Source organism: Sebastes umbrosus, chromosome 4, assembly GCF_015220745.1.
Source record: "Sebastes umbrosus isolate fSebUmb1 chromosome 4, fSebUmb1.pri, whole genome shotgun sequence".
NCBI lineage: Eukaryota > Metazoa > Chordata > Actinopteri > Perciformes > Sebastidae > Sebastes > Sebastes umbrosus.
In genome coordinates this window covers 13,222,637-13,246,928 of record NC_051272.1, presented here as the reverse complement: position 1 = coordinate 13,246,928, position 24,292 = coordinate 13,222,637, and the positions used below count along the sequence as shown (strand labels likewise).

Below are 24,292 nucleotides of genomic sequence, written 5' to 3'. Positions count from 1 at the left end.
GATTATTTCCTTGATTAATCGATTAGATATTTAGTCTATAAAAGGTCAGAAAAACGGTGAAAAATGTGGATCAGTGTTTCTCAAAGCCCAAGATGACGTCCTCAAATGTCTTGTTTTGTCCACATCTCAAAGATATTCAGTTTACTGTCACAGAGGAGTAAAGAAACCAGGACATATTCACATTTAAGAAGCTGGAATCAGTTGCCGATTAATTTAATAGTCGACAATTAATCGATTAATTGTTGCCACTCTGGTTGGTTACTTTATACACATGACAAAAAGAATACAAATATGACCCAACAGCTGATGGATAGTGTGAATGGGTCATTCATAATGACTTGCACTGTGCTGCCCGAATGCTTTCATAAGTTGTCCTCTTATTAGAGGGAACAAGTTTCCCCAGGTACTGTTCTGTATATCCGCTGAGTGCGGCTGCTTTTCCAGTAACACTGTAGTCATGATTTTTATCACGATATCCGTGAATAGGCAGGATATCTGGGACACATCTGATAGTACGTAGATCGCTCCAAGGAAATTTAAATTAGGTCAATAGGCTCAGGTGTTGCAGGCTGCATGGCTTTTTTTTTAATGTACTGGTAGTAAAACAACTCAAAGATTTGGATCTGTGATAACAGCGCAACTTATCATCATACAAAGGTGTTTGTTATTTGTTCCTCAATTGAATTTGTAACGGAAAAAAATGGAGAAACAGCTCTATATTAAAAAAAAACATTTTATTGGCAGAGATGTATATTATGGTATACAAGATTCAAAGGTACAATATTTCCATTTTTTCATATATAACAAACACAACATATTTCCAAACAGGCAAAACATTTTGGGCAGACACATCACATATCTATAACTGTGTCTGATTCAATTGTCCAACTGTTACATGTAGCTTGTTACTTGTGTTTTGTGAAGCTCTCATGTTTTATTGTATGTGTTGACCCCATGTAGGCGACTGTGAGGCCTTCAGCAAAGAAACTGAACATCGAGTTGACTTTAGAGTACAGCAGATAAATGACCGAGTCAGGTGATCGCTTATACAAGCACCAACAGGTCGGCCTGCAGTCTGTCAAGCATTAACAGAGAGGTCAGCTCAGAGACACACATGTTTGATCATGGAGTTTAGCATGTTATAAAATGCAGATATGCCTCGTGTGACCTCAGTTACACAACCGTTCATTATTCTTTACGAGATACAGTTATGGTTGCACTCAGACGTGACAAAGCAGATACTGTGTTCCTTCTGTTGTCTGCAGCGACTAAGCATTCCTCACTGTTCCAACACATAAAGGCTGAACTCTGTGTTACCGTACAATAGGCGACACGTGCTTCTGACATGATGCAGAGTGTACAACCCTTATTCTTGTCTTGAACTAAACAGTACTGAGGGACTGTTGCACAACAAGTCAATAATAAAAACAACTGGTTAAAAAGCACCTTATTGAACAATATAAATATGTGACAAAATGAAAATCACATGCCACAATAATTGCAATAATTCTCTCTTTTAAATCTTAATAAAATAGTACACTAACAGCACATTTATAAATACAACACAATTTTATAATTTGTCCCCATTTATACAAAAGAATATGCTACAATACGCGACTATGACTTCATGAAAACATCAGCAGCTGCAGAGTAAAACACTGCATCAGTCGTCTTTGTGTGTCCTTCATTTTTTTTGCTTCATCATTTCTTTTCATCTCCAGCACCACAAATGAGGACATTTTGTGTTTCAGTCTAGATTGACATGAAGTCATGAAGTGTGCAGGCGTGCGGTCAGTCTTCCTCGGGCCGGTGTGTTGTTTCCGCAGCACAATCATGTCTCTCATATAGAGTCAACAATCAAAGCGAGCTCCTCAGTGATTCTTCAAAGAAGGCCAGGCGGTCGTGAGCCACCAGGGGCGTATTCTCCCCGAGAACGGCCTCCGTGAAGTTGGGCCGTCTCCAGGCGTAAACCATACTGTTCAGGAAGCCTTGCAGGGACACGCTGGCAGCCTGAAATAAAAAACAAAAACAATACTATAAGACATCAGATGATATTTTAATTTTCTCATTTGAAATCTTGTGAAACGCACCTGTATCATATACAAGCCGAATAGACTGTGTTGTTCAACTTTTGACCAGACCATCAGAGTAGACAGCAGAATGAGGAGAAGAGCTACAGAAACACAAGGCATCAATCTGATGTTAATTTAAAGTTGATGAAGTGTAGTATGTTAGCGTTAAATGTGTTAATGTGTGTGTTTGTACCTGGTGCCCAGCAGACTATGATGACCATCACCATATTTCTTGCTGTGGAAAACACTCTTTTGATTCTCCTTCTTGAAAGTCCATCTCCCTCCACAGGGAAAAGCCCTTCCTGCTCATTACTTCCTCTTTCATACCATTTACCAACCTTATAATAAATGACCTGGAACAAGAAAAAACAAATCATTATAGTCTGCTAACATTAATGTAAATTTTACTATTCAAGACTTTAGATAGCATTGTAAAAATTTGAAATCATAACTATTTTTCTGTGGATGTTTCAAGCAAATTTACAAAGCAAAATGACAAATGTCCTTAAATTTAAAATAATGTGATTGCTTATAACTTACAGAGCAAGACAGCATCACTGGTATCACAACGACGAAAAGAAAAACTCTGATGAAAGTGTCGTGAATTCTCTCCTGGGAAGAAAAAAAAACATATTAGCTTTACAAACTATAGCTTATTTAATAAATACAATATGCAGCAATACCAATCAAGTATAGGGGGAATAAAATAATAATAAAACTGTGAAAACTGTGAAAGCTGTGAAATAAAACACCGCAAATTAGAATGAATGTGTGTACGAAAAGTCTTTTTGTTTAAAATAAGTGTGTCCTGAGAGACAGTTTTATACTCACAGTGTCAGGGCAGGGATCCCTCCAGACATGCAGGAACAAAATACAACTGAGGAAAAAAAAAAAAAATCAAAAAGGTCAAGAACGCAGGGGAACAGACATATTTCACTTCTGTGACTTATTTGAAAGCAGTGACTTTTAGAGGAAGTTGATAATGAAGGTTGGGTGCTCACCTGGTGCAGTATTTGCTTTCATTACGGCCGATCATTGATCTGTCAGTGATTGTAGTCAGCAAAGTGGGTTTTATGAAGGGAGTGAGCACATATGCTAAATACGTTGCAATGGGGACCAACCTGTGATATTAGACAAACAGAGATACAGAATTAAATTGATGAGATAAGATCCATAAAGTCTGGAAAGGTAATTAAAGTCATGCTATTAACAAACTCACCACACAACGACATATACAGGTATAGCAAGTATTTTCCTTCTGCAGCGATTCTGTAAACCAGACGATAGGTAGGAAGAAATTAATTATTGAATCAGTCCTGACTGTTTTTGTACAAATTATAACGTACAGATGCAGCGGATGCTTCACCTGTCCTCCCTCATCCTCTGTGGCTCTCCATCCTTGGATTGCGTTCTTTGACTTCCATGCGTAAACCACCACCAGCAGAAATGAAATGAAATAAAATGTCTGGAACACAGAAAGATGCAACTGTCAAGTATAACAATTTATTGTGGCACAGTGATGCAAAATGTGACAGCATGCATCGTGAAGCTGAACGCTCACTTGGATCTGATCAGTTAGTTGCTCATTTTTGTTTGCATACATTAAATACCATACGCCACAATTAAATTAAATTAAAGGTACTGCTGCTCTCACATGTAAAACAAATGTCCTTGTACTCCATATAGAGTTTGTGTGAAGAGGTTTAAATTTGGGTTAATGGCCAACTGAGATGTTTTGAGTAGGGCTGCAATTAACGATTATTTTCATTGTTGATTAATCTGTCTATTATTTTCTCAATTAATCGATTAGTTTTTTGGTCTATAAAATGTCAGAAAATGGTGAAAAATGTTGATTACAGCTCACGATGACGTCCTCAAATGTCTCGTTTTATCAATAACTCAAAGACATTCAGTTAACTGTCATAGAGGAGTAAAGAAACCAGAAAATATTCACATTTAAGAAGCTGGTATCAGAGAATTTTGACTTTTTTTTCAAAAAAATATATTACTAAAACCGATTAATCGATTATCAAAATAGTTGGCAATTAATTTAATAGTTGACAACTAATCCATTAATCCTTGCAGCTCTAGAGAACAAGCTTGGGGGGTCACTTCATTTTCATTAATTAAGAAATGTAAAGTGAGTTAATTTTTTCTTTGACTAAATATTTGACTTTTAAAAGGAAAATATTTTCCATATCTGCGTTTTGGAGAGAAAGCCACACTCTGTTTTTGTTCCTACATTACATTCTTTCCTATGTTTTTATGTAAAAATCAATATGTACTCTGCCCTTAACTCTTATCACTGTAAAATACAATGTGAATTCAGAAAATGTTTAAGTTGATTTAGTTTACAATAGACTCACAGAAAAATTTTAATACGTATTAGACCGTGAACCATGCAGCGTCACTTTACAGTCTGACGACATGGCACAGCAGAACTGCTAACCACTTTGCTTTATAGGTGCAATAAGGAACACAAGGTTTTGAATCTCAGTTACGGTAATAAGTGACATGGAAAATCCTCAGACAGTGATCTGATCTTCAACCCCGAAAACCACAACAGGTGCTTCAGCTGGGAAGTTCCTAAATCTAAGTGGATGTATTTACCCAAGCATCTCTCAACCTCCCTGTCTTGTTTAAGAAGATTAAACTTCAGATGTGACCCCTTCACTCATCTGGAAACTATTGTGTAAATATTAATCTGCAGTGGTTTAGAGGTCTAACAGAGTGAAAGTAACTGTTCCTCACCAGTGACAGCGGCAGGCTGTATTGGCAGATGACTACGCTGTTGTCAGTGCTCACTCTGTTCATGACACTGGTGGACATCAGGATCAGAGCAGCCAGGAGGTCCGCCAGGGCGAGCTGCACCAGGAGCTGCACCTGCAAACATAAGAATACACACATAAAAGATGTTGCTTCGCTGTAAAACTGTGAAAATTCATTGAAACATTCTGTACCAAAACACAATCAAAAATATAAAATATATATAATCTAAAATTAACCACGGCATACAGTAATGTAAACACATAAATACATACAACCTGACTCACCTGTTCTTTTAGTTGCCTCCATCTCACTATGGAAACCACCAGGACAGAAAAACTCCCAATCACACTGCAGTTAATCAGAAATATGTATTAGTATTAAACAACACCAAAATTATATCAGCACTGCATTCATTTTAGTACATTTCTTGACCATGTGTATAAGGTTTAAAATGAATGAGAAAGTTGCAAACTCATGGTAATTTGGCACCACATTAACACCAAACCTGAGCCAAGATGGGTTTATTACATTGTTTATTGCATATTCTAGCGTGACACCTGCATAAAAAGCTGTAAGATGACAAACTTGTTCTATCATAACCCTCCCCTATTGGCTCCATAGAAATGAACTAACTGAAAGCTTTCCCACATTTTCTCCAGCACAAGTTTTGTCCTCGCTCTTATTGTTTTCACTTTCTTTGTCACATGCAAAAGAAAGACACACCTAACAGCAGGGTGACTGAGTTCACTGAAGGAAGTCGTAAGTTTTCAGCAGCTATAACTATCTTATGAGCTACAACTTAGGGCTGACTATTACATTTACATGGTGCTAATATCCTTCATAGAACAGACACGTGAGGTGAGAACACAGGAGGAATTCAGAAAGAAAACAGAAGCCCGCCTCTTCTTACATGTTGCCTTGCTGGTTTGGCAAACCTCTCCAATCATAATACTATAAATTATAACATTATCATTCTGCTGATGTAATAGGCTAACTCATTTTAAAACATGTTCATATGCCATAATACGGCTGCTATATAAACTCCAGATGTAAACAAATAAAATCCATTGCCACCGATAGCATGGAAGAGAAAAAGTATGAGGAAGCATGTTACCTGAGTGTGAGTAATACTAGGTACTCAGTAGAGAGGAAGTCAATCTGAAAAGCAGAATTAAAAACAGAAATGTATTATTTGCCTCCTAAAAGTTTTCATTCATAGAAGCTATTTTTACTTTAATGCATTCATGCACAGAAAAGTATAAAGTAATGCCTACCTGATCTCCACTCAGTGTACCATTGAGCTCCATGGCGAACATCGGTCTATTCAGAACTCACACTCTGTTTGGGCACAGCTAACCTGTCTGTCTCCATAACAGGCCTTTGTGAATAAGTGTTTTCTCATAAGCGCACCTCTATAAAAGTCTACACCTTGTCACGTGCTGCTGTTTTGACTCCACCTGCTTCTTTGGGTGTGTGCTGTTAGTGCAGCACTTTTAAATGGGAATCCCCAGGTTTACAATTCCTCGTCTTACCTCCAGTCTTATAAGAAATGAAAACTGAAATGGAATTTCCTCCCTATTTGGACTTTCTTCCAAAATTACAGATGTAGATGTTAGATGCTCTTGTTGATACTGGTATCACACGAAACTAAAAAAACCTAAGGAATCCATTGGTACCAACCATGTCATACTAGCTTGTCTGGAAAGAGGCTCAGTATGCTCCAAACTCACGCTAAATTTTGGTGAGGACAAACTAGCATGGCCATTTTCAAAGGGGTCCCTTGACCTCTGACCTCCAGATATGTGAATGAAAATAGGTTCTATGGGTACCCACGAGTCTCCCCTTTACAGACATGCTCACTTTATGATAATCACATGCAGTTTGGAGCAAGTCATAGTCAGCACACTGACACACTTTCAAATTATAAATATATACATACATTTGCATAAAGCAAGCATATTTGCCCATTCTTGTGTTGATAAAGAATATTAAATACTTGACAAATCTCCCTTTAAGATACATTTTGAACAGATAAAACGTGTGATCAATTTGGAATTAATTGCGATTAATCATGGACAATCATGCGATTAATTGCAATTAAATGTTTGTTCCGATTTTTTTTCCTAAAAGAAACAAATAATGTTCCTCTTCTGCTAGTCGAAAGACCATTGTAATCAACAATTCTGCCAGGACACAGGACATTTTAACATTAGCTGTACCTCTTCTTCAAACCAAACTTGGAAAAAGGGGGTTCAAATAGCCTACTATGCTGCATACATTGTAACACCCATGATGACCTCATGTTCTTTGTTCTCAAATAAAAAAAGAGTTTAAAAAAAATAAAATAAAAAGAGATCCCAGTCAAATGAGACTATCTTTGATTAAATAATAAACCATGTTGCCTGGTTCAAATGCTGCATACAAATGGAACAAGCGCCAAAAAAATATGATGCTATATTATCTTATCTCATGTACTTGCAACCACACTTGTAAATGCTTTAATTGTGAAAATGTATAGTCTGTGAATAATCTGTGTGTCTGTCTATGCTTAAACTGTATATGCTTATTTTATTTTTGTACACATGCCTCTCTTGAAAAAGAGATCCCAGTCTCAATGAGGCTATCTCAGAAACTCAGGCTAGTAAACTCTGTTTCTTCTTTTAAATCACGCCTCAAAACCTACCTTTACAGGAAGACCTTTTTATAGCAATCCCTTGTTTTAAATGTCATTATTGTTGACTTTTTGTACAAAAGTCTTATGTTCAACATTGTATTTTGGCCTATGTTTTTTATGTTTTTATTCTGTATTGTTTTTATCTTGATGTTTGCACTATTTTAACTTATGTAAAGCACTTTGTAACTATGTTTGGAAAGGTGCTATACAAATAAAGTTTATTATTCTTATTCTTATTATTATCTTTTTAAATAAATGATTAACCATGTTGCCTGGTTCAAAGGTCTATATCACAGAGACATCTAGTGGTACTAGTTGGCATTACATTTTACTAAGTGATGAAAACAACTTTTAAGCAATTAAAAAATAAAAATAAAAAATTCAAACATTTTCCATTGTGTTACAGGCAGGGTAAACTGTATAAAGTAGAACAGCTTGAATGTGAATGCAAACAGCAACACAATGCAATCAAACAGTGACTGTTCACAGATAGTGACGTGTTGTTGATAGTGATGGGAATTCAGGCTCTTTTTAGTGAGCCAGATCATTTGGCTCAGCTCACCAAGACGAGTCGGCTCTTTCGGCTCCCAAACGGCTCTTGGCTCGACAACGTTTAGTTTAAAAGATTATCGGGAGTTTCGAGAGGCGGCGCGTCGCGTCGGACGCCCGTGATTTGCATAAAGTAGCCAGGACTTCAACTTTATGCAAATGAGGAGCGGGCTTCCTGCACGCCTAGTCTCTCGAAACACGACGCCACGCTACCAGAATGCATTGCGCGGCTGCTTGCATAGACAATGAATGGGGAGCGTGGAAAGCACGGAACCTGTGGACACATACCATAGGCGTGCAGGAAGCCCGCTCCTCATTTGCATAAAGTTGAAGTCCTGGCTACTTTATGCAAATCACGGGCGTCCGACGCGACTCGCCGCCTCTCGAAACTCCCGAAGATCTTTTAAAATAAACGTTGTCGATCCAAAATAAAGACATATTCAGCAACTGCATGGCTTATTTCTCGCCTCAAATGTTTTCAGAAACACATTTCAGTGAACTATTTTCGTGAAATAAGAGAAGAAAGTTTCCAAACGAGCCTCCATACTGGTTCCGGTTTGAAAGCTGGGAGCAGCAGCCAGCGGAGGGAAAGCGTTCGTCCAATCAGGAGCCGAGTGCCTTGTTTCTAGGGACAGCCCACCAAGCGTCCAATGTTGGGAAGCGTCGCGTCCCCTCGCGATAAAAAACGCCCCTGTGGACACGTACCATTATCGTCCACTTAAATCAAATCAAATCAAATCAATTTATTTTTGTATAGCGTCAAATCACAACAGAAGTTATCTCAAGACGCTTTGTATAAAGAGCAGGTCTATGACCGTACACCATAGTTTAGAGACCCAACAGGATCCACCAAGCGCACTGTGGCCAGGAAAAACTCCCCGATTACTGGGAAGAAACCTGGAGCAGAACCGGGCGCAGGGCGGGCGGCCATCTGCCGAGACCGGCTGGGGGGATAGATAGATAGAGAGAGAGTGAGAGAGAGAGAGAGAGATAGAGAAGCAGCCACAATAGCAGTCTAGCAGCTGTAATAGCTAATATAAGTAGGGCTGATAACACAAAACCAATAGTGGTGGATGGAAAGAGTGATAATACAACTATCGGAAAGCCAGCACTGTCCAGCATCTCTCCTCGGTACGTCCATGTGTATTGGTGTGGGACGTCCCTGCGATCGATGCCCGTGCGTTGGTTCCTGCAGCATCAGCATGCTTGCTGGGAGCTCTTGATGTCTTTGGCAGTGATTGAGAAGACTTAAAAGAGCCGGCTCAATGAACCGGCTCGTTCGCGACCGACACATCGCAATGGTGTTGATAAAGTTGATTCAAAGTGATGACGTCATGGATTCCACGTTGGCCCGGACGTGGCAGTAACAGTAGTGAGTCCTCCATCAGTCCTCCTGGAACCGGATCAGACTCTCACACGTCTCCTCCGCTGAGGCTCGACAGCACCGCTTCTCTTCATATACAACAGAGTCAAACACTATCGGCCAGTTATGGGGCTCACCATCTCGTCCCTCTTCGAGCGGATGTTTGGCAAGAAGCAGATGAGGATTTTAATGGGTGAGTGAAACTACCGTTAGCTTAGCTTTAGCATCATTAGCTTAGCTTAGTTAGCTAGTGATGCTAACGTTGCTAGCTTTCAGTCACATAACTTTTAAAGTCTGTAACATTGAGGCGGAATTAAAACACAAACATTTGATTAATTGTAGTAATAAATATAATAAAACTAAGAGTTTTAGGTGTTTCTTTAAAAGGAAGTTTGTCAGTGCTTAACTTAATCCTGAAAATAAATATAATAATGTTTTTACACTTTAATAGCTTTTAATTAAACAAAGTGTGGCTGCTATTGCCATGTGTGTCTTTTATACAGAATAAATAGGCTTTTTCCAAACAGTAACACCAACTACAACCTACAGTAACACGTTTATTGATAATCTGTTTCAGATATAAAAGGTTAGTTTATATTAGTCAACCCTAACTTGTTTGACTTGTTTTCTACTTTGTTTAACTTGTTACTTGGTAACGTAACTTATGACGTGTGATGAGCAAGTGTCATTGTGTTGCTTCCGGTTTCCGGTTAGTTAGGACAACTATATTAATATTAAAGGTCCCATATTATAAAAAAGTGAGATTTTCATGTTTGTTTATTATAAAGCAGACTTAAGTCCTATATAAATACTGTGAAAGTATCAAAACACTCAATCCACAGGGAAATACACACAGCCCGTATTCAGAAACTCTGCATTTGAAACAAGCTGTCAGGATTTCTGCCCATTTGTGATGTCACGAATATACAATATCTAGACCATTTACACAATTTTAAATGTGTCCCAGTTTATTTCCTGGTTGCAGTGTATGTGAACGTCATCAGCTGATAGGAAGTACACATGGACCCGAGCTGTTGCCTAGCAACGCAAATCTGTTGCAATTCTGTTGCAATTCTTTCAAAATGCGCTAAAACGGAGCGTTTCAGACAGAGGATAAATACAGGCATATTCAGGCAGACCGTATGAGGAAAATAATGTTTTTTTTTTAACATTACACCATGTAAACATGTTCTAGTAGAAACACAAAATACAAGTATGAACCTGAAAATGAGCACAATATGGGATCTTTAAGATGAGCTTTAATATTTGTGGGTGGTTTTCTCTCATAGTAATTGATGAAAATGGCACTATCAGTCACATGTAAGGTTACTCTGTTATTGCATGCATGTGTCCTCTGCTGCCTGATGATTAGATCTATAGGACACGGCCTCTTATGCAATTTACAGCAGGTTGTTATCCATATAGCTCTAACTTCTATCCTCTCCTGATATATAAACGTTGATTTTAATCACACTTTTCTCCTGTAGTTGGGTTGGATGCTGCCGGAAAAACAACTATCTTGTACAAATTGAAGCTTGGTGAAATTGTGACCACCATCCCAACCATTGGTAAGAGACACAATAAGGTTTTATTTCAAGTTCACTTAAAGGTTCTTTTGATTGTTTAATGTGTACCTCAACATGTGTTTGACTTATTGAACTTTGTGTACAGTGTTATTAACGTCTGTCCGTCCCTTCTCCTTTCCCCTGTAAAGGTTTCAATGTTGAGACAGTAGAATATAAAAATATCAGCTTCACTGTATGGGATGTTGGCGGTCAGGACAAGATCAGACCCCTCTGGAGACATTACTTCCAGAACACACAGGTATGAGTCTTTGGTTTCATAATGCAAAGCTAAGCCAATGTTTAATATAACAACTGCAAGTGTCAACTCTCAAAATACTTCTCAGGTCACCAAGTAAAGCTGTTTCAGTATCTATAATAATACTTTGATCAACCACGACTCATGTTGTCAAATTATGATGTTGAAGCTTCACCAAGTAGACTGGAATAGTGCCAAAGCGCTCTTTCCAATGTGTGTTTTCCCCTGGCTACATTAATGCTGTTGGTAAAAGTAGATAAGTGTAATGCTCACATTTCATTGTTGCAATCAATTGTTGTTAACTGTTTTTTTTACCCATATCAGTCCATCAGCCAAGCTATGCAGTTGTTAACAAAAAACTTGGCAGCATCGCATCTCCAAATTCCATCAAAAATACTTCTCACCACCAGTTTTGCAGTTGTTGGATCTTGGATTATATTCAATAATTGGCCATTTCTCAACATCTCCGTACTGTTAACTACATATCTACATACCAACATCTCTGTACTGTTAACTATATATCTACATAACAACATATTTGTACATTAATCTACTCATTAAAATTAAACTGGGATGCCTCTAAAGATTATTTTCATGAAAGATTAATTTCCAGGTTATTTTTTTTTTTTTTTTACAATTAATCGATTGTCATGTCTATAAAATATCAGAAGAGTTGTGAAAAATGTCCATCAAAGTTTCCCAGAGTCCAAGGTGATGCCTTCAAATGTACATACGCAATTTTATTCAGCTCACAATTGCAGAAGATCAAAGAAAGCAGCAAATATTCACATAGCTGCTGGAACCAGAGAAAGCAAAAATGACTGTAAATGATTATAAAAAACAGTTGCCGATTTAATTTTCAATCAATCAACTAATCAGTTATTCCGCTAATCATTGCAGCTCTAAAGGAAAAGGGAAACTAACCTCTTCAATGCGTTTTTTTTTTCCATCTAGGGCCTCATCTTTGTGGTGGACAGCAATGACAGAGAAAGAGTGGCAGAGTCTGCAGAAGAGCTCAGGAAGATGGTAGGTATTTAATAAGTTCAACTCCGAAGGGACCGTAATGCAAGAATAGTTCTCTGTGCAGTGACGATTTGTTGAGAGTTTCATAATTTGACATTATTGTCGTGACATGTGGAGTAGCCGTCTCTGACTTAGAGTTGTCTCATAATTATAATATTATTAACAGTGTCAACTGTACGTTGGATGACAACCCTTCACACCTCCAGGATCTATATATAGTCAAATTAAAACCTGTTTATGTTCATGCCTTAGGGTAATATAAATTTTCAATATATAAAAAAATAGTATCTGTTTATGTGTGTATTCTTTGTGTGGTTAACCCATGAATTTTGAAAACAATGGGTAGCCATGTTGACTTATTCTGAGCACATCAACGATACAAGTCAATCACCTTAATCCTCAGATTATACTTGCCTTGAGCTGAGTCAGTGTTCCTGACAATAGGTGCGGTCAACTTCTTGATGAGTCACAAAAATATTCTTGGGTGTGGGCAAAGAAAATAAGAATACATTCCATGAAATGCCACTTCACCACGGTCCAAATTTATGTGACAGTGCATTGCATTTTTTTTATTTTTACTTTGAATTGTTTACACTGTATAATCAGTTCATATTGTCTGTCATTATTTTAACTTGTCATTATGTTACATGATTTTTTTTAATTTTAAGTGCTATAGGCAGGGGGACAGTGTTTTGTTTAACTGTGACTCTTGTTGCACTGCTTCTTAAACCATCAGGTATTTTTTAAAGCATATTTTGTAGGCATTTTTGCCTTTACTTGACAGGGAGGGATCACATGTAACAAAGGTCCCCGGTCGGACTTAAACCGGGGACGTTGCGAAGACATGGGCTGCGGCCGAATAGTGAAACAAAAGTCTTTCCCTCGCAACTTTTTCTTCACCTCAATTGGACAATGTCATGAGGTCAAGGAAAGAAAATCCATGAGGACTATATAATGCAGGCTATATAAGCGTGGACCCCTATAATGGGGCGTTGCTTTAAATGTTGCTGCCGCACGGAATTGTGGGACGGCATTATCTCCTTTCCATTTGTAAATGATGATCCGGTGCACCCTATGCACATAAAGGAGATAAGAAAGGAAGCATGGAAACACCTTTCCTTGGCACTGAGATAATTCAAACAGCTCTTATCATGGCTTTCACTTACAAACTTCCAGGTCATTTCACTCAGTTGGAAAACTTCCTAAGAAAAAAAAAGACTATTCAACAGCAGCCACCACAGCCAGTGTAACATCTTTTGGCTGTGCTTTTTTAATCAATCATTTGCAGCACATATTCTGACTACATTGCGCTACAGTACTGTATCTATACATACCGTCTTCTTGAGAAATTCTTATGACGAACAAGGAGACAGTATGTCATAACATGTATGTAATGAATAAAATCATTTGGTCCTAATAGGAAATCTTAGAGCTGATGTTCTGATCTGTTTTCTGCCCCTCTAGTTGGGTGAGGAGGAGTTGAAAGACGCTGTTTTGCTGGTGTTTGCTAACAAACAGGACCTTCCCAATGCCTTAACAGTCCACGATCTCACAGAAAAACTCGGCCTACAATCCCTCCGCAACAAAAATGTAAGTAATCTCACGCTCCCTACACCTGAAAGTAAGATTCAAATCTGTAAGCACGTGCAGAGCTGCATTCATATCTTTCTCACATCTAATTCACGGCGTATAATACCTGACCCCACAGTGGCACATTCAGTCAACCTGCGCCACCCAGGGCAGTGGGCTGTATGAAGGACTTGACTGGCTATCCAACCAGTTGTCCAAAACCTAAAGAAGGATCGGCTGGACGGATGAGAGAGAGACTAAACACCGCAGGACAGGAGAAGAAGGCACAGACATTCAATCCAGAAACATTTGGTCTTCCAGCACCAATGTTCACAAAAAGGACAAGGCTGGTGGACAATATATAATCATCTTTGGGAAATTTTAATATTACATGTTTTTTTTTTCTTTTATTATCAATAATATTACCATATTATCTCTCGACATATTCTCTGTTTTTTTCTCCTTTTATTCCGAAACTCTTACACGGCAACAAGTTGTATTTACACATTCAGTTGCATGATGAGCAAATGGCCTATTAGGGGAATTTCATGGAAACAATGAATAGAGTGATGGGAGTTGTTTTTCCACCTAACACCTCTGCTCCTGTCCAGGCAGCATTTGCAGTAATCAACCACTTATATAAATGTTGGACTTGCTTGTAGCCGTTGTCGAGCCTCAGTTGGGGGATATGATAATAATACTAAAGAGCTTCGTTGAAGGACAACTAGGCTGCATCAGGCTGTTCATCTCCACAACCACTCGTGGATATTTGACTCCCTTGCAGACCTTACACTTCACTGCTATGTCTCATGCCCACTCATTTCTGTAAAGGCCTGTGGCCCGTAGAATGAGATGGATGAGGATTGCGGTCGATTTCACAGGTAGATTTTGTTAGTAGTGTGGAACCACGTGGCCTCCCAGTAAAATGGATCCAAAAAAGGAACATTGTGCCTTCTGGTCCCTCTTAACAGAAATCAGAGTAATCCTTTCCTTATCTCATTCTGAGGTCATGCTCACTCATAAGATGCTTTAGTGACTTTTTTGCTTTTTGAAAGACAAAATAATGCAATAAGACACTTCCTTTTGTTCTGTAATGTGTGCTGAGGTGCAGCAGAACCACACCAATGTGAGTGTAGATTGCTTCTTTACAACTTGACTTCACTATCAACTAGATTTCATCCAGTTTATTCCTCTTCCTTCCTTTTTTTTTTAATAGTCACCATGAAAATAAGGATTTAATCAAACTTTCTTCTGACACTCTAACTGAAAATCTTTTTTACCCTAAAAGGAGGAAGGAAGCATCTTTTCAGTGTTGACATAATGTTCAGTGTGACACAGTAAAGTAGCATGTTTTTTGTTGTTTGAGTTTGTTGTACTGTCTGAAGGCAAATACTGTATTATATTCTTAATTATTCTACCCCTTCTTGAAACACAAAAACAGACCTGGCCATCAGTTTATTTTTGTGTATACATTCCAACCTATGCTTGCAGATGCTGGAGCTGCCACTCTTAAAATTATTCGCGAAAAATATTTTACAAAAAAAAAAAAGCTCTGAATAAAGACGATGTTAAAAACAAATGTGCGTTTTGGACTCCGCTCATTGTTGAGGACAGGCTTGAGGTTGACCTTTTATCTGGACTTGAAGCTTTTACCCATTCAAAATACATTATGAAAACATTTTCTGATTACTGTATTCACGGAAGGTCAAATCAAAAATAATGCTTACTTAATTTTCAGATTTTGTTTTATAATAAGTCACTAAAAACTTAACTGGCATCTTATCAGGAACTGTGCCTGATAAGAGGAAGTGTTAAGGACACACATCCTGTCCCCGGCCTGTCTTTTGTTGTAATACTACTCACTTTCAAACCACTACACTTCCTAAAACATCTTAACATCTTGGTAATATATCTTTGTCTGAGGTAATCTGCACAGCAAAATGGCAGTGAGCCTACATGACCTGACCTGCAGTTGACTTTTGTTCTGACCTCTAATGATGATACCTAGAATGCAGAGAGAACATACCAACATGTTAATCTATATGGTTCTGTGTATTTTTACTACATGTTAAGGTCTAGTAAATGGTTGTTTACTAAATGAGTCTGTTGGTTTTTGAAGCAGTTTGCATGGAAATTAAAGTGAAAGTGGATAGTAAACAGAACACATTAATAGTTAAAATATGTTTTATATAATATATATGTATAATCACTTGAAAATATTGGTGCCTTCAAAAAGGATTGTGTTTACCGTGTTCACGAGTTGAGCCCATATGAACGCCTCCCTCTTCCTCTTGTATTATTCTCAACCGCGTAAGTGAAAAAATTTCTGAAAGCTCAGAGTGCACGAGTTGTAACGTGTTCATTGGAAGTTAATTTTTCGGTGCATAATAAGTTAATATATTGTAATTTAAGTCGTATATTGTTTTCCTTGGTAATTTTATAATATGTCTGAGGTAAATGTTGATATTCCCAACGGCCTCATCTTTTTCCTCTGTCATTATGTCTTTTCATTTACTGCATTATGTTACCGACTAGCTGGCTTGCTAAATTGTTAGCCTCTGTGGTTTCTAAACGCAGATTGTAACGTTAATATTGCTGTTGCTTAGCAGCGTTGTTCTCACGACTTGACCACTTGAAGGCCAAGCATATTATGTACACGACTTCCCATGTTGTAAACACAAGCTCACAAGTTTCATTTGAAGGCACCATGAGAATCGTGTTTTCGTTAACTTAGAATGAGCCGTTTATATCTACTTACGGAGCGAGTTCCTCTTCACGGAACCGGCCGCCATATTTATACACTAGCCCAGAACGGACAAACCAAACACGGGCTCTAGAGAGGGCCGTTCGCGTTTTCACGTTTTTGCGTTGGCCGCCGTAGTTCTCCTTCTCGCTTGGCACACGGGAGAAGTTTCAGTTGGTTGCAACCTGCAACCTCACCGCTAGATGCCGTCAAATCCAACACACTGCACCTTTAATTATCCTTATAATTTTTTTTTTCATGTAGGCGTCGGTGGAAACTCAGAGGAAATTTGAGGAAAACAAATGTCAGTGTCAAACTTAGGAACCAGGTCGATACATGCAGACAATCAGACACGCATGGACACAGAGTTTATTCCCACAAGTTAGAAAAATACAAAAGCACACTACAAAGAGGCCTTTCTGTCCCTCGCGATGAATTAGCACCAAGCTTAGAATGATTTCATATACACCACACTGTTTGTTTTGTCTAATATTTACTTTTGAAAAACCAGTTTATTTAATTAGAATTATTTAATTATGTCCACAGTATCAGAAACGTTTAAGGTTTACTGAGTTCTGTCACCATCTGGGTCTTGGACCATTTCAACGATTTAACCAAAGACATTAATTTAACAAAAGCAAATGAATAAAATAAATAACTGAACATTAACAAGGCATGGAGTGTGGGTGTTGTAAGGTGCATGGAAGAACAAAAGTAAACTGAGGTAACGCTGCCGTCCTCACACAACAGAAGAGAGAGATATATCCCCATCACTATCATGCTGTTCCTATTGCTGCACTGCAGGGGGTGATGATACGTCCAGAGCCGCTCCAGCAGACAAGTGAGTGATCTACAATGTTTCAAAGGCACAAAACAACAAGCCTGTGATACTTGTCAGTTTTCTGCTTCATGCTTGATCCTTAAGAGAAAGACATACTAGTGAAATAAATGTCATGCATTTTAGGAAGTCAGGTTTTTAAATAGTTTTTCAACATCTACTACTTTTAGGGTGGCTATTCCACTCATTCACAGTATGTTTAAATCTGTTAGTGGTAAGTGGTGAAGGGAGAGACGGCGCTGGTGTGTTTGCATACGACACCAGGATACATGAACATTATTTTGTTCTTTCAAAGTCACACCCTATCGGTGCTTATTAATAGTAGTGAGATAAACAATTCAGATTTTCTCTGCTTCACAATCTGAATGTGTAGCTGGTGCCAGGTAATTAGGACCTTCATATAGTGTTTACAGGTGAAGGTATAAGCATGATATAATTGGCTTGCTATGATATGTGAATGTCTGTCATAATGTAATTATGACAGCTAATCAGGATTAGTGGAGCTGGGTCAACACAATGTGTGTGTACAGTATCTGTAAGCAGCAATCAGCACAGAGGAGCACATGTGTGTTCTGCTGCTTTCAGCACCCTTTTTTCTTCACTTTCCTGCACCCTTAAACCCAGGAAATACATTAAATGGGATTTACAGCTCCACTGTGCAACATAATCAAAAAGGTAAGTTTTAAATTTGATTTCTTTCATTATATTATATTCTGCTTACTTTTTTTTATATCCTTTACAGCCCTTTGATTGAATTTGTTTTGCTAATTCTACTTTAGTATTGCGAGTCTTGCACAATATGCTGAATAACTGCAAAATCTAACAACACACAACTACAAAAATGGTCGGTTTAACAAGCTGTGTCTTTGTCAAAAGCTCACATACAATGTGGACCAGTTGGAGCAAAGTCCTTCATGTCTACAGTGTGATAGCTCAGGCTGATCTTGGGGGGGGGTTTCTCCTGGTGCAGGATGATGCCGACCTTGATACCAGTGCCCCAGCCTTCCTACTCCCAGGCCAGGGAGAACCTGGTGAGGGCTATCCCACCCAAGCTCCTCTGTCTGCTGGCCTGTGGAGGAATGGACTGCCGCTATGAAGGACCAGAGGGTTGGAAACCAAGTCAGCAGCTCATTCGAGGCGTTTTCTCCTCCTGGTGAGACTAAGTGACTGCAGTCTCACAGGTGTTACTGTATGTAGATGCTGTATCAAAAACAGCTAAGTGGCAATTTAATACTCATTATGAACTTCTTCCTATTGCAGGGTGACAGATGACATTATTGCCATGGCACGACCATCCAATCATCTAATTGAGAAGTACAACATCATAGAACAATTTCAAAGGTAATCACAGTTGATTGTTATTCCTGCAGGGTTTGTGTTGATCTCCCGTGTGTCTGTGCAGTGCATGGGTATGCATGATACATGAGTAGTTGTAGGAATTATAAGCCTTCTTAAAAGGTGTGACAACATTATTATTGTGTAACCCCCGGCACACGTACAGGTAATTAGTTGAAAACAAAGTGGGGAAACGGATCTAGATGACAACAACAACCTTCTGTTACTTTTATTGGGTAAAATGAAGATAAGACATCGGCATCATTGCTTTTTAATTACACTAATCAATTCATCGAATTATGGACATATTATTACAAGAAATATTACTACACAAATATTACAAACCCAGCACTAGGGTCAAAAGTTGTGTTCATAATGTATGACTTTTTCCCAGGTTGAACATCAAATCAATCATCAACATGCAGCTCCCTGGAGAGCACGCTCATTGTGGACCTCCACTAGACCCTGGAAGTGGCTTCACATACTCTCCACAGATCTTCATGGACAATGACAGTGAGATCTCGATACAGTAAATACACAACATGGAAGACTGTACCACTCACAATGTGGGAAATGTAAATAAACAGAAACAGTTATGGATGAACAAATATTATGAGAGACAGTTACAGGTTTGTGTCAATGGGAACCAGTGATGGAAGAAGAACTCACATATTTTACTTAAGTAAAAGTAGAAATACCACAGTGTAGAAATACTCTGTTACAAGTAAAAGTCCTGCATTGAATTACTACAATAAAAGTACAAAAGTATTAGCATCAAAATATATTTATAGTACCAAAAGTAAAAGTACTCATTATGCAGAATGGCCCATTTTTTTTAGAGAAAATATATATTACTTTATTGGATTATTAATTAGTGATGCATTAATGTGTTTATCACTTTGATGTTGCAGCTCATTTTAATTTATTTATATATATTTTATAAATTATTTACATACTGCTGTGTAGCTTGTGAATTCCCCCTGGGAACCATTAAAGCCTTATTGATATAATAATATAATTTATTTGCGTATTATATTTTTGTATCGTTAATCTGAATCTACAAAGTAAATACTGTAGTCACTAAAGCTGTCAGATAAGTATAGTGGAGTAAAAAGTACAAAATTTCCCTGTGAGATGTAGTAGAGTAGAAGTATAAAGTAGCAGAAGATAGAAATACTCAAGTAGAATAAGTAGTACCTCAAATTTATACTTAAGTACGGTACTTGAGTAAATTTACTTTCCACCCCTGGCAGCAACTAATTTCACGTTGCATTATGTAATGTGATTTCCTACATTATTAAGTAACCCACAAACACAATTAATCCTTGTGAATGTCCATTATGATCCTAAATGCATTCATGCGTGCTCATATTTGTATTTTTGCAGTTTACTTTTACAACTTTGGGATGCAAGATTTCGGTGTGACCTCTCTCGTCGGTATGATTGATGGGGTGAAGGTTTTGGCCTTTGCAGTGAGCGAGGGAAGAGTGGCTGTGCACTGCCACGCAGGCCTGGGCAGGACAGGTAGGAATAAACATACATACTGTATCTGCTGTTCATGTAAACACTGTGTGTGTGTCAGCTTGTGTCTTCTTGCTGCTCAACAGGTGTTCTGATAGCCTGTTACTTGATTTACACCCTGCGCATCAGCCCGAGTGAGGCCGTCCACTACGTACGAATTAAACGGCCACACTCTATCCAAACTCGGGCGCAGCTCAGCCAGGTGTTTGACTTTGCTCGCCTGCTCGGCACACAGCTGGTCCAATACCCAGACCTCAGCCTGCGGCACGGAGTCCCTTTCACCCTGCAGCACTACCTAAACCGACAGGCGATACTGCTGCATGGCCAGGAGGCACGCACCCTCAGACAAACACCCAAGGTCAGGACTTTATCATTATACTACAGAAATCTTTTGTCATGAACGTACCCGACTGCACTGTAGAACAGTTTACCTACTCATTTCTGTCCTCCCATTAGATGGTGTACCTCCTGTGTATGCATCTGTCCTGCTTAGCCCAGGGTCTCCCTGCTCCTCCAGAGATCCAGGCTGAGCTGGAGAAGAGGTCAGCACTCAGGACCATGAACAGGAGTGTGAGGGAGATCCTGGCGGCCAAACAGTACTTGCCCTTACTGAGGGAGGGTCACAAGGGGTCGCGGGTGAGCTCAGAGTCGGTGTCCTCCTGGGACGAGCCACTGGGATTCCTGGAGAGGAAGAGAGAGGTGCTGCTGGACAAACGCAGCTACAGCGAGTCTGACCTCAGCAAGTTCGCAGTAAATGAGGTCCAATTTCACATTATTCGTCCACAATTACATAAAGTTTCTGAAAAAATCAAACTGGTCATTGAGGCTTTTCTCACTTTGTTGCATTCTGTCCTGAAGGGTCTGGAGTTTAGTCCATACTGCACACCAGCACTTGGGAATGAGAGACAGTGGTCCGTACAGGATCTGTTACGACCTGATCTGAGACCAGGTAGTCCGATGCTTGCCTCATTTTCACCAGGCCACCAGACCACCATGAAGGAATCTCATACACTCAACATCCCAATATCTAGCATGACAACCAGCAACAACTGTGCTATGAGGTCTAAGGCGCTTCCCAAATACAGCTCCAACACTGAGGTAACTGTGATTCTTACTATGAAAACATAAAGCAAATAAAGATGATGTGAATGCTTTAAAACATTTTGATGTGTATGTCCCATGAAGTTGTGCAGAAATCCACATAATCCAGGCCCGACCTCAGTCGCCCGTGCTGTTGCTAAGGCGATGGCAGACCCTGGTCCTCCAGGAGAAGCCGTCCTGCAAAGATCGGCTCTGCTGCAGGTGAAAAACACTGGTGCCAACCTGGTTTTACATCAGAACATATCACTTTGATTTTGAGCTCTAAAAGCCACTGAATTAATACCATCACTCACCTTTTCAACAGGAGGAACTGAACAGTAGTGACTGTGGCTGGGCTCTGCTGGTCACCGAGTCAGATCCTCAGGTTCTCAGTTGTCTGTTGTGGACGTGGCTGGACAAGTTAAAGGTCTGTGGCATCAAACAAGAAGACATAATTCCAGTATTCTCAATTTACCCTGGGGTTGTGAAGTAAAAACAAAATACACCTTGACATTTTGAGTTTCAGTTTTCACTTCCCATACTGTGGAAAACATCTTTCTCTCAGTCTTATCTCTGTTTCTTTCACCCTCCTCCAGGAGCCTGTTCTGAGTGCAGACGATGTAGAAAGGTTGAGTTGTGGAGCAAACAACAGGAAGCCCCTCAGTGTGCTCAAGAAGGTAAAGAAACAGAAGTCATCTTTTACTCTTGAGTATTCCTCTTAAGATACATTTCCTCTTTGATTTAAAAAAGTTATTTGCAATATTACATTATTACAGCCGCAGAGAGACACCATCTATTGTCTACTGAGCTGTGTGAGCTCGGTGACCAGCTTGTGTCCACACAGAGAGGAGGCAGTGCTGCAACGACTGATGCGGGCACTCACAAGGGTAAGAGACACATGCAATTATAGTATGTTAAAGTGTTCTTGCAGTACCATTAGACTAATAATTAGACTTTTCTTTAAAAAAAAATCCATCAACAGCGCCACCAGGAGGAAATGGGAAGCCTTGCAACTTTGATGACAGTCCTGAAGGCGAGTTTGAGAGAAACCTTCCACAACTACATATACCTCAGGAGGGCCAGCAGCACCAATGCTACACTTTAAAGAGCAGAGACAACATCGGAATAAAAACTAACTGCAGTTTTTATCTCAGAAGTTGGTGGTATTTCATTCTGGGCACCTAACTGTGGGAAAAATCAAGGTGTATAGTGAATTAGCCTAATGTGAGATGATTTTTGCATTTCAGATTTCTGGAATATATTATGATATGAAGCTAATACATTAAATTCACACCCAGTACCACTCCGAAATCCCCAGGATGTGTCCTAATCAAATAAAAAAAAAAAAAAAAAAATGCATATATCACACTCATGAAAGAAATGGTAGACATATCAGTACTCCAATGCCAAGTTTTCTTAGACAAATCTTGTTTTTCTAATGTGGGACAGTCATGTGCGAAATGTGGGACACTGAAAAGTCTGTTAAAAGGCCTAAAAATCACCTTAATTAATGTAGGAAACACTCAAGGCTAAATGTGCAATCCCATGTTCGGTAATTGTACTACTTACAATGTTATTGCTGTTACAAAACCTAGGCTTATGTGTGGATGTTACATGGAGAATTGAACATCAAACAAACAATAAGACAATAAATAATGAATAATGAATAAAGACTGTAATAGTTTTGAAGCATTTAGGCATATTAGAAAGACCTCAAATATCAATACTTTTATTTGTTTGAGGAAGACCTACACCCACTGGAGCTTAGGTGTCCCACAATAGGCAGTGTACTCCCACTTTATGACAACTCACCCTAATAGGTCCTTTTACATAAGACGTTTTGGCATGCCACAGTAGGAAACACAGGGGTAAATAATACATTTAATTATAGCTAAATTCCATTTAGCTGCTTCAGATTTAGGGTCCTGGTATTGTGCATGCTCACTGTCACACTGTCGTAACTTACTGGGAACAGAGCCATGGTTAATGTTATTAGTAACACCTCTGGGATTCTGTGCATTTCCTACTATGACCAGTTGAAATGTCTTCTGTGAAAAAGGCAAATTAGGACGGGTCTTTTTGGAGAGCTTGGCGAGATTTGACTTCTGGAGTCCCCCTCCAAACCTTACTGATACTCAATTATATCTTCCCCCTTTACAAAATATACACTAAAAAGTACACAACGGATGTGAAATCAACACCAGCTATCTATATATTAAATAACTTGCCAACCATGTAATAAGAACTATGATCTCCCCCACTCCTGTCTCAGCCTAAACTCAGTTTAATTGCTCTCTCTGGCGCTAAAATACTGTGTTTATGTTGTTTTTGCTCATACTTCCGCATACTACCACTCACTCACGGCAATAAATGTGCAAAAATATGCCAAGCTTTAAAAAAGAAACATAAGATGTCATATAGATTTTTGCGTTTACATCCATATCCTTTTCAAGCATTCATTGCTCTTTATTAACAATTGGTACAACGTCAGTGGATAAAGAAGATTGATCTCTCAGACCCACACCACCTCATATTTGAACACGAACGTACCACAATTAATTATAGGCTATGAGTTAAAAAAAAAAAGTCAGGTGGGTGCATCTAAGAGAGGGTGGGGCCCTAGGCCTAATTCACTTAACAACAGTGGTTAGACTTGAAATAAAGCCCCTACATTAGAATTAATAAATGACACAGATGCAATGTTTACCGTAGGCTAATACATTTTGTTTCATGTCTACTATAAATAGCATGTCAGCTACTGTAACTTAGCACTAGCAGGTTAAATCCAAACAGTGTGCTTCTGTGGCCTGTTTCAGCCTTTCATGTCTAATAAATCATTTACACCATCTGCATACTGTGTTTTCTGTAATAACATATTGGACATTCCTTTACTTGGCCTGCACTGTTGGCACTCACATTCACACACAACACATTA

The 24,292-nt window shown here is 38.9% G+C and overlaps 3 protein-coding genes across 3 annotated transcripts; 2 read left to right on the top strand and 1 right to left on the bottom strand.

Annotated features, from left to right (window-relative positions):
- Positions 1 to 121: 121 nt before the first annotated feature.
- Positions 122 to 6,230, bottom strand: si:dkey-30c15.2 (uncharacterized protein LOC558938 homolog). Its single transcript, XM_037768542.1, has 12 exons — positions 6,116 to 6,230; positions 5,956 to 5,999; positions 5,126 to 5,189; positions 4,824 to 4,955; positions 3,439 to 3,537; positions 3,292 to 3,341; positions 3,074 to 3,193; positions 2,904 to 2,949; positions 2,613 to 2,684; positions 2,266 to 2,425; positions 2,091 to 2,173; positions 122 to 2,010 (listed from the first exon to the last, which is right to left on the bottom strand). Exons 1-12 carry the CDS (start codon positions 6,155 to 6,157, stop codon positions 1,858 to 1,860), a joined length of 1,065 nt encoding a protein of 354 aa, XP_037624470.1. The 5' UTR covers positions 6,158 to 6,230; the 3' UTR covers positions 122 to 1,857.
- A 3,175-nt stretch (positions 6,231 to 9,405) lies between these two features.
- On the top strand, positions 9,406 to 15,419 carry LOC119487559 (ADP-ribosylation factor 4-like). Its single transcript, XM_037768548.1, has 6 exons — positions 9,406 to 9,620; positions 10,915 to 10,995; positions 11,142 to 11,251; positions 12,203 to 12,274; positions 13,736 to 13,861; positions 13,980 to 15,419. Exons 1-6 carry the CDS (start codon positions 9,554 to 9,556, stop codon positions 14,064 to 14,066), a joined length of 543 nt encoding a protein of 180 aa, XP_037624476.1. The 5' UTR covers positions 9,406 to 9,553; the 3' UTR covers positions 14,067 to 15,419.
- A 2,523-nt stretch (positions 15,420 to 17,942) lies between these two features.
- Positions 17,943 to 24,212, top strand: zgc:77752 (uncharacterized protein LOC393862 homolog). Its single transcript, XM_037768535.1, has 13 exons — positions 17,943 to 18,096; positions 18,392 to 18,574; positions 18,682 to 18,762; positions 19,151 to 19,269; positions 20,143 to 20,280; positions 20,364 to 20,635; positions 20,734 to 21,036; positions 21,136 to 21,375; positions 21,463 to 21,579; positions 21,683 to 21,784; positions 21,954 to 22,034; positions 22,134 to 22,244; positions 22,340 to 24,212. The coding sequence occupies exons 2-13, from the start codon at positions 18,393 to 18,395 to the stop codon at positions 22,460 to 22,462; spliced, it is 1,869 nt and encodes a 622-aa protein (XP_037624463.1). The 5' UTR covers positions 17,943 to 18,096; position 18,392; the 3' UTR covers positions 22,463 to 24,212.
- Positions 24,213 to 24,292: the final 80 nt, after the last annotated feature.

Coding starts and splice junctions, on each gene's coding strand:
- si:dkey-30c15.2 (XM_037768542.1), bottom strand. CDS start 6,157: ATGTTCGCCATGGAGCTCAATGGTACACTGAGTGGAGATCAG. Junction 6,000..6,115: donor GTACACTGAGTGGAGATCAG/GTAGGCATTACT, acceptor TCTGCTTTTCAG/ATTGACTTCCTCTCTACTGA. Junction 2,950..3,073: donor GAAAGCAAATACTGCACCAG/GTGAGCACCCAA, acceptor TTTTTTCCTCAG/TTGTATTTTGTTCCTGCATG.
- LOC119487559 (XM_037768548.1), top strand. CDS start 9,554: ATGGGGCTCACCATCTCGTCCCTCTTCGAGCGGATGTTTGGCAAGAAG. Junction 9,621..10,914: donor GCAGATGAGGATTTTAATGG/GTGAGTGAAACT, acceptor TTTCTCCTGTAG/TTGGGTTGGATGCTGCCGGA. Junction 12,275..13,735: donor CAGAAGAGCTCAGGAAGATG/GTAGGTATTTAA, acceptor CTGCCCCTCTAG/TTGGGTGAGGAGGAGTTGAA.
- zgc:77752 (XM_037768535.1), top strand. CDS start 18,393: ATGATGCCGACCTTGATACCAGTGCCCCAGCCTTCCTACTCCCAGGCC. Junction 20,281..20,363: donor CGCAGGCCTGGGCAGGACAG/GTAGGAATAAAC, acceptor GCTGCTCAACAG/GTGTTCTGATAGCCTGTTAC. Junction 20,636..20,733: donor CCCTCAGACAAACACCCAAG/GTCAGGACTTTA, acceptor TCCTCCCATTAG/ATGGTGTACCTCCTGTGTAT.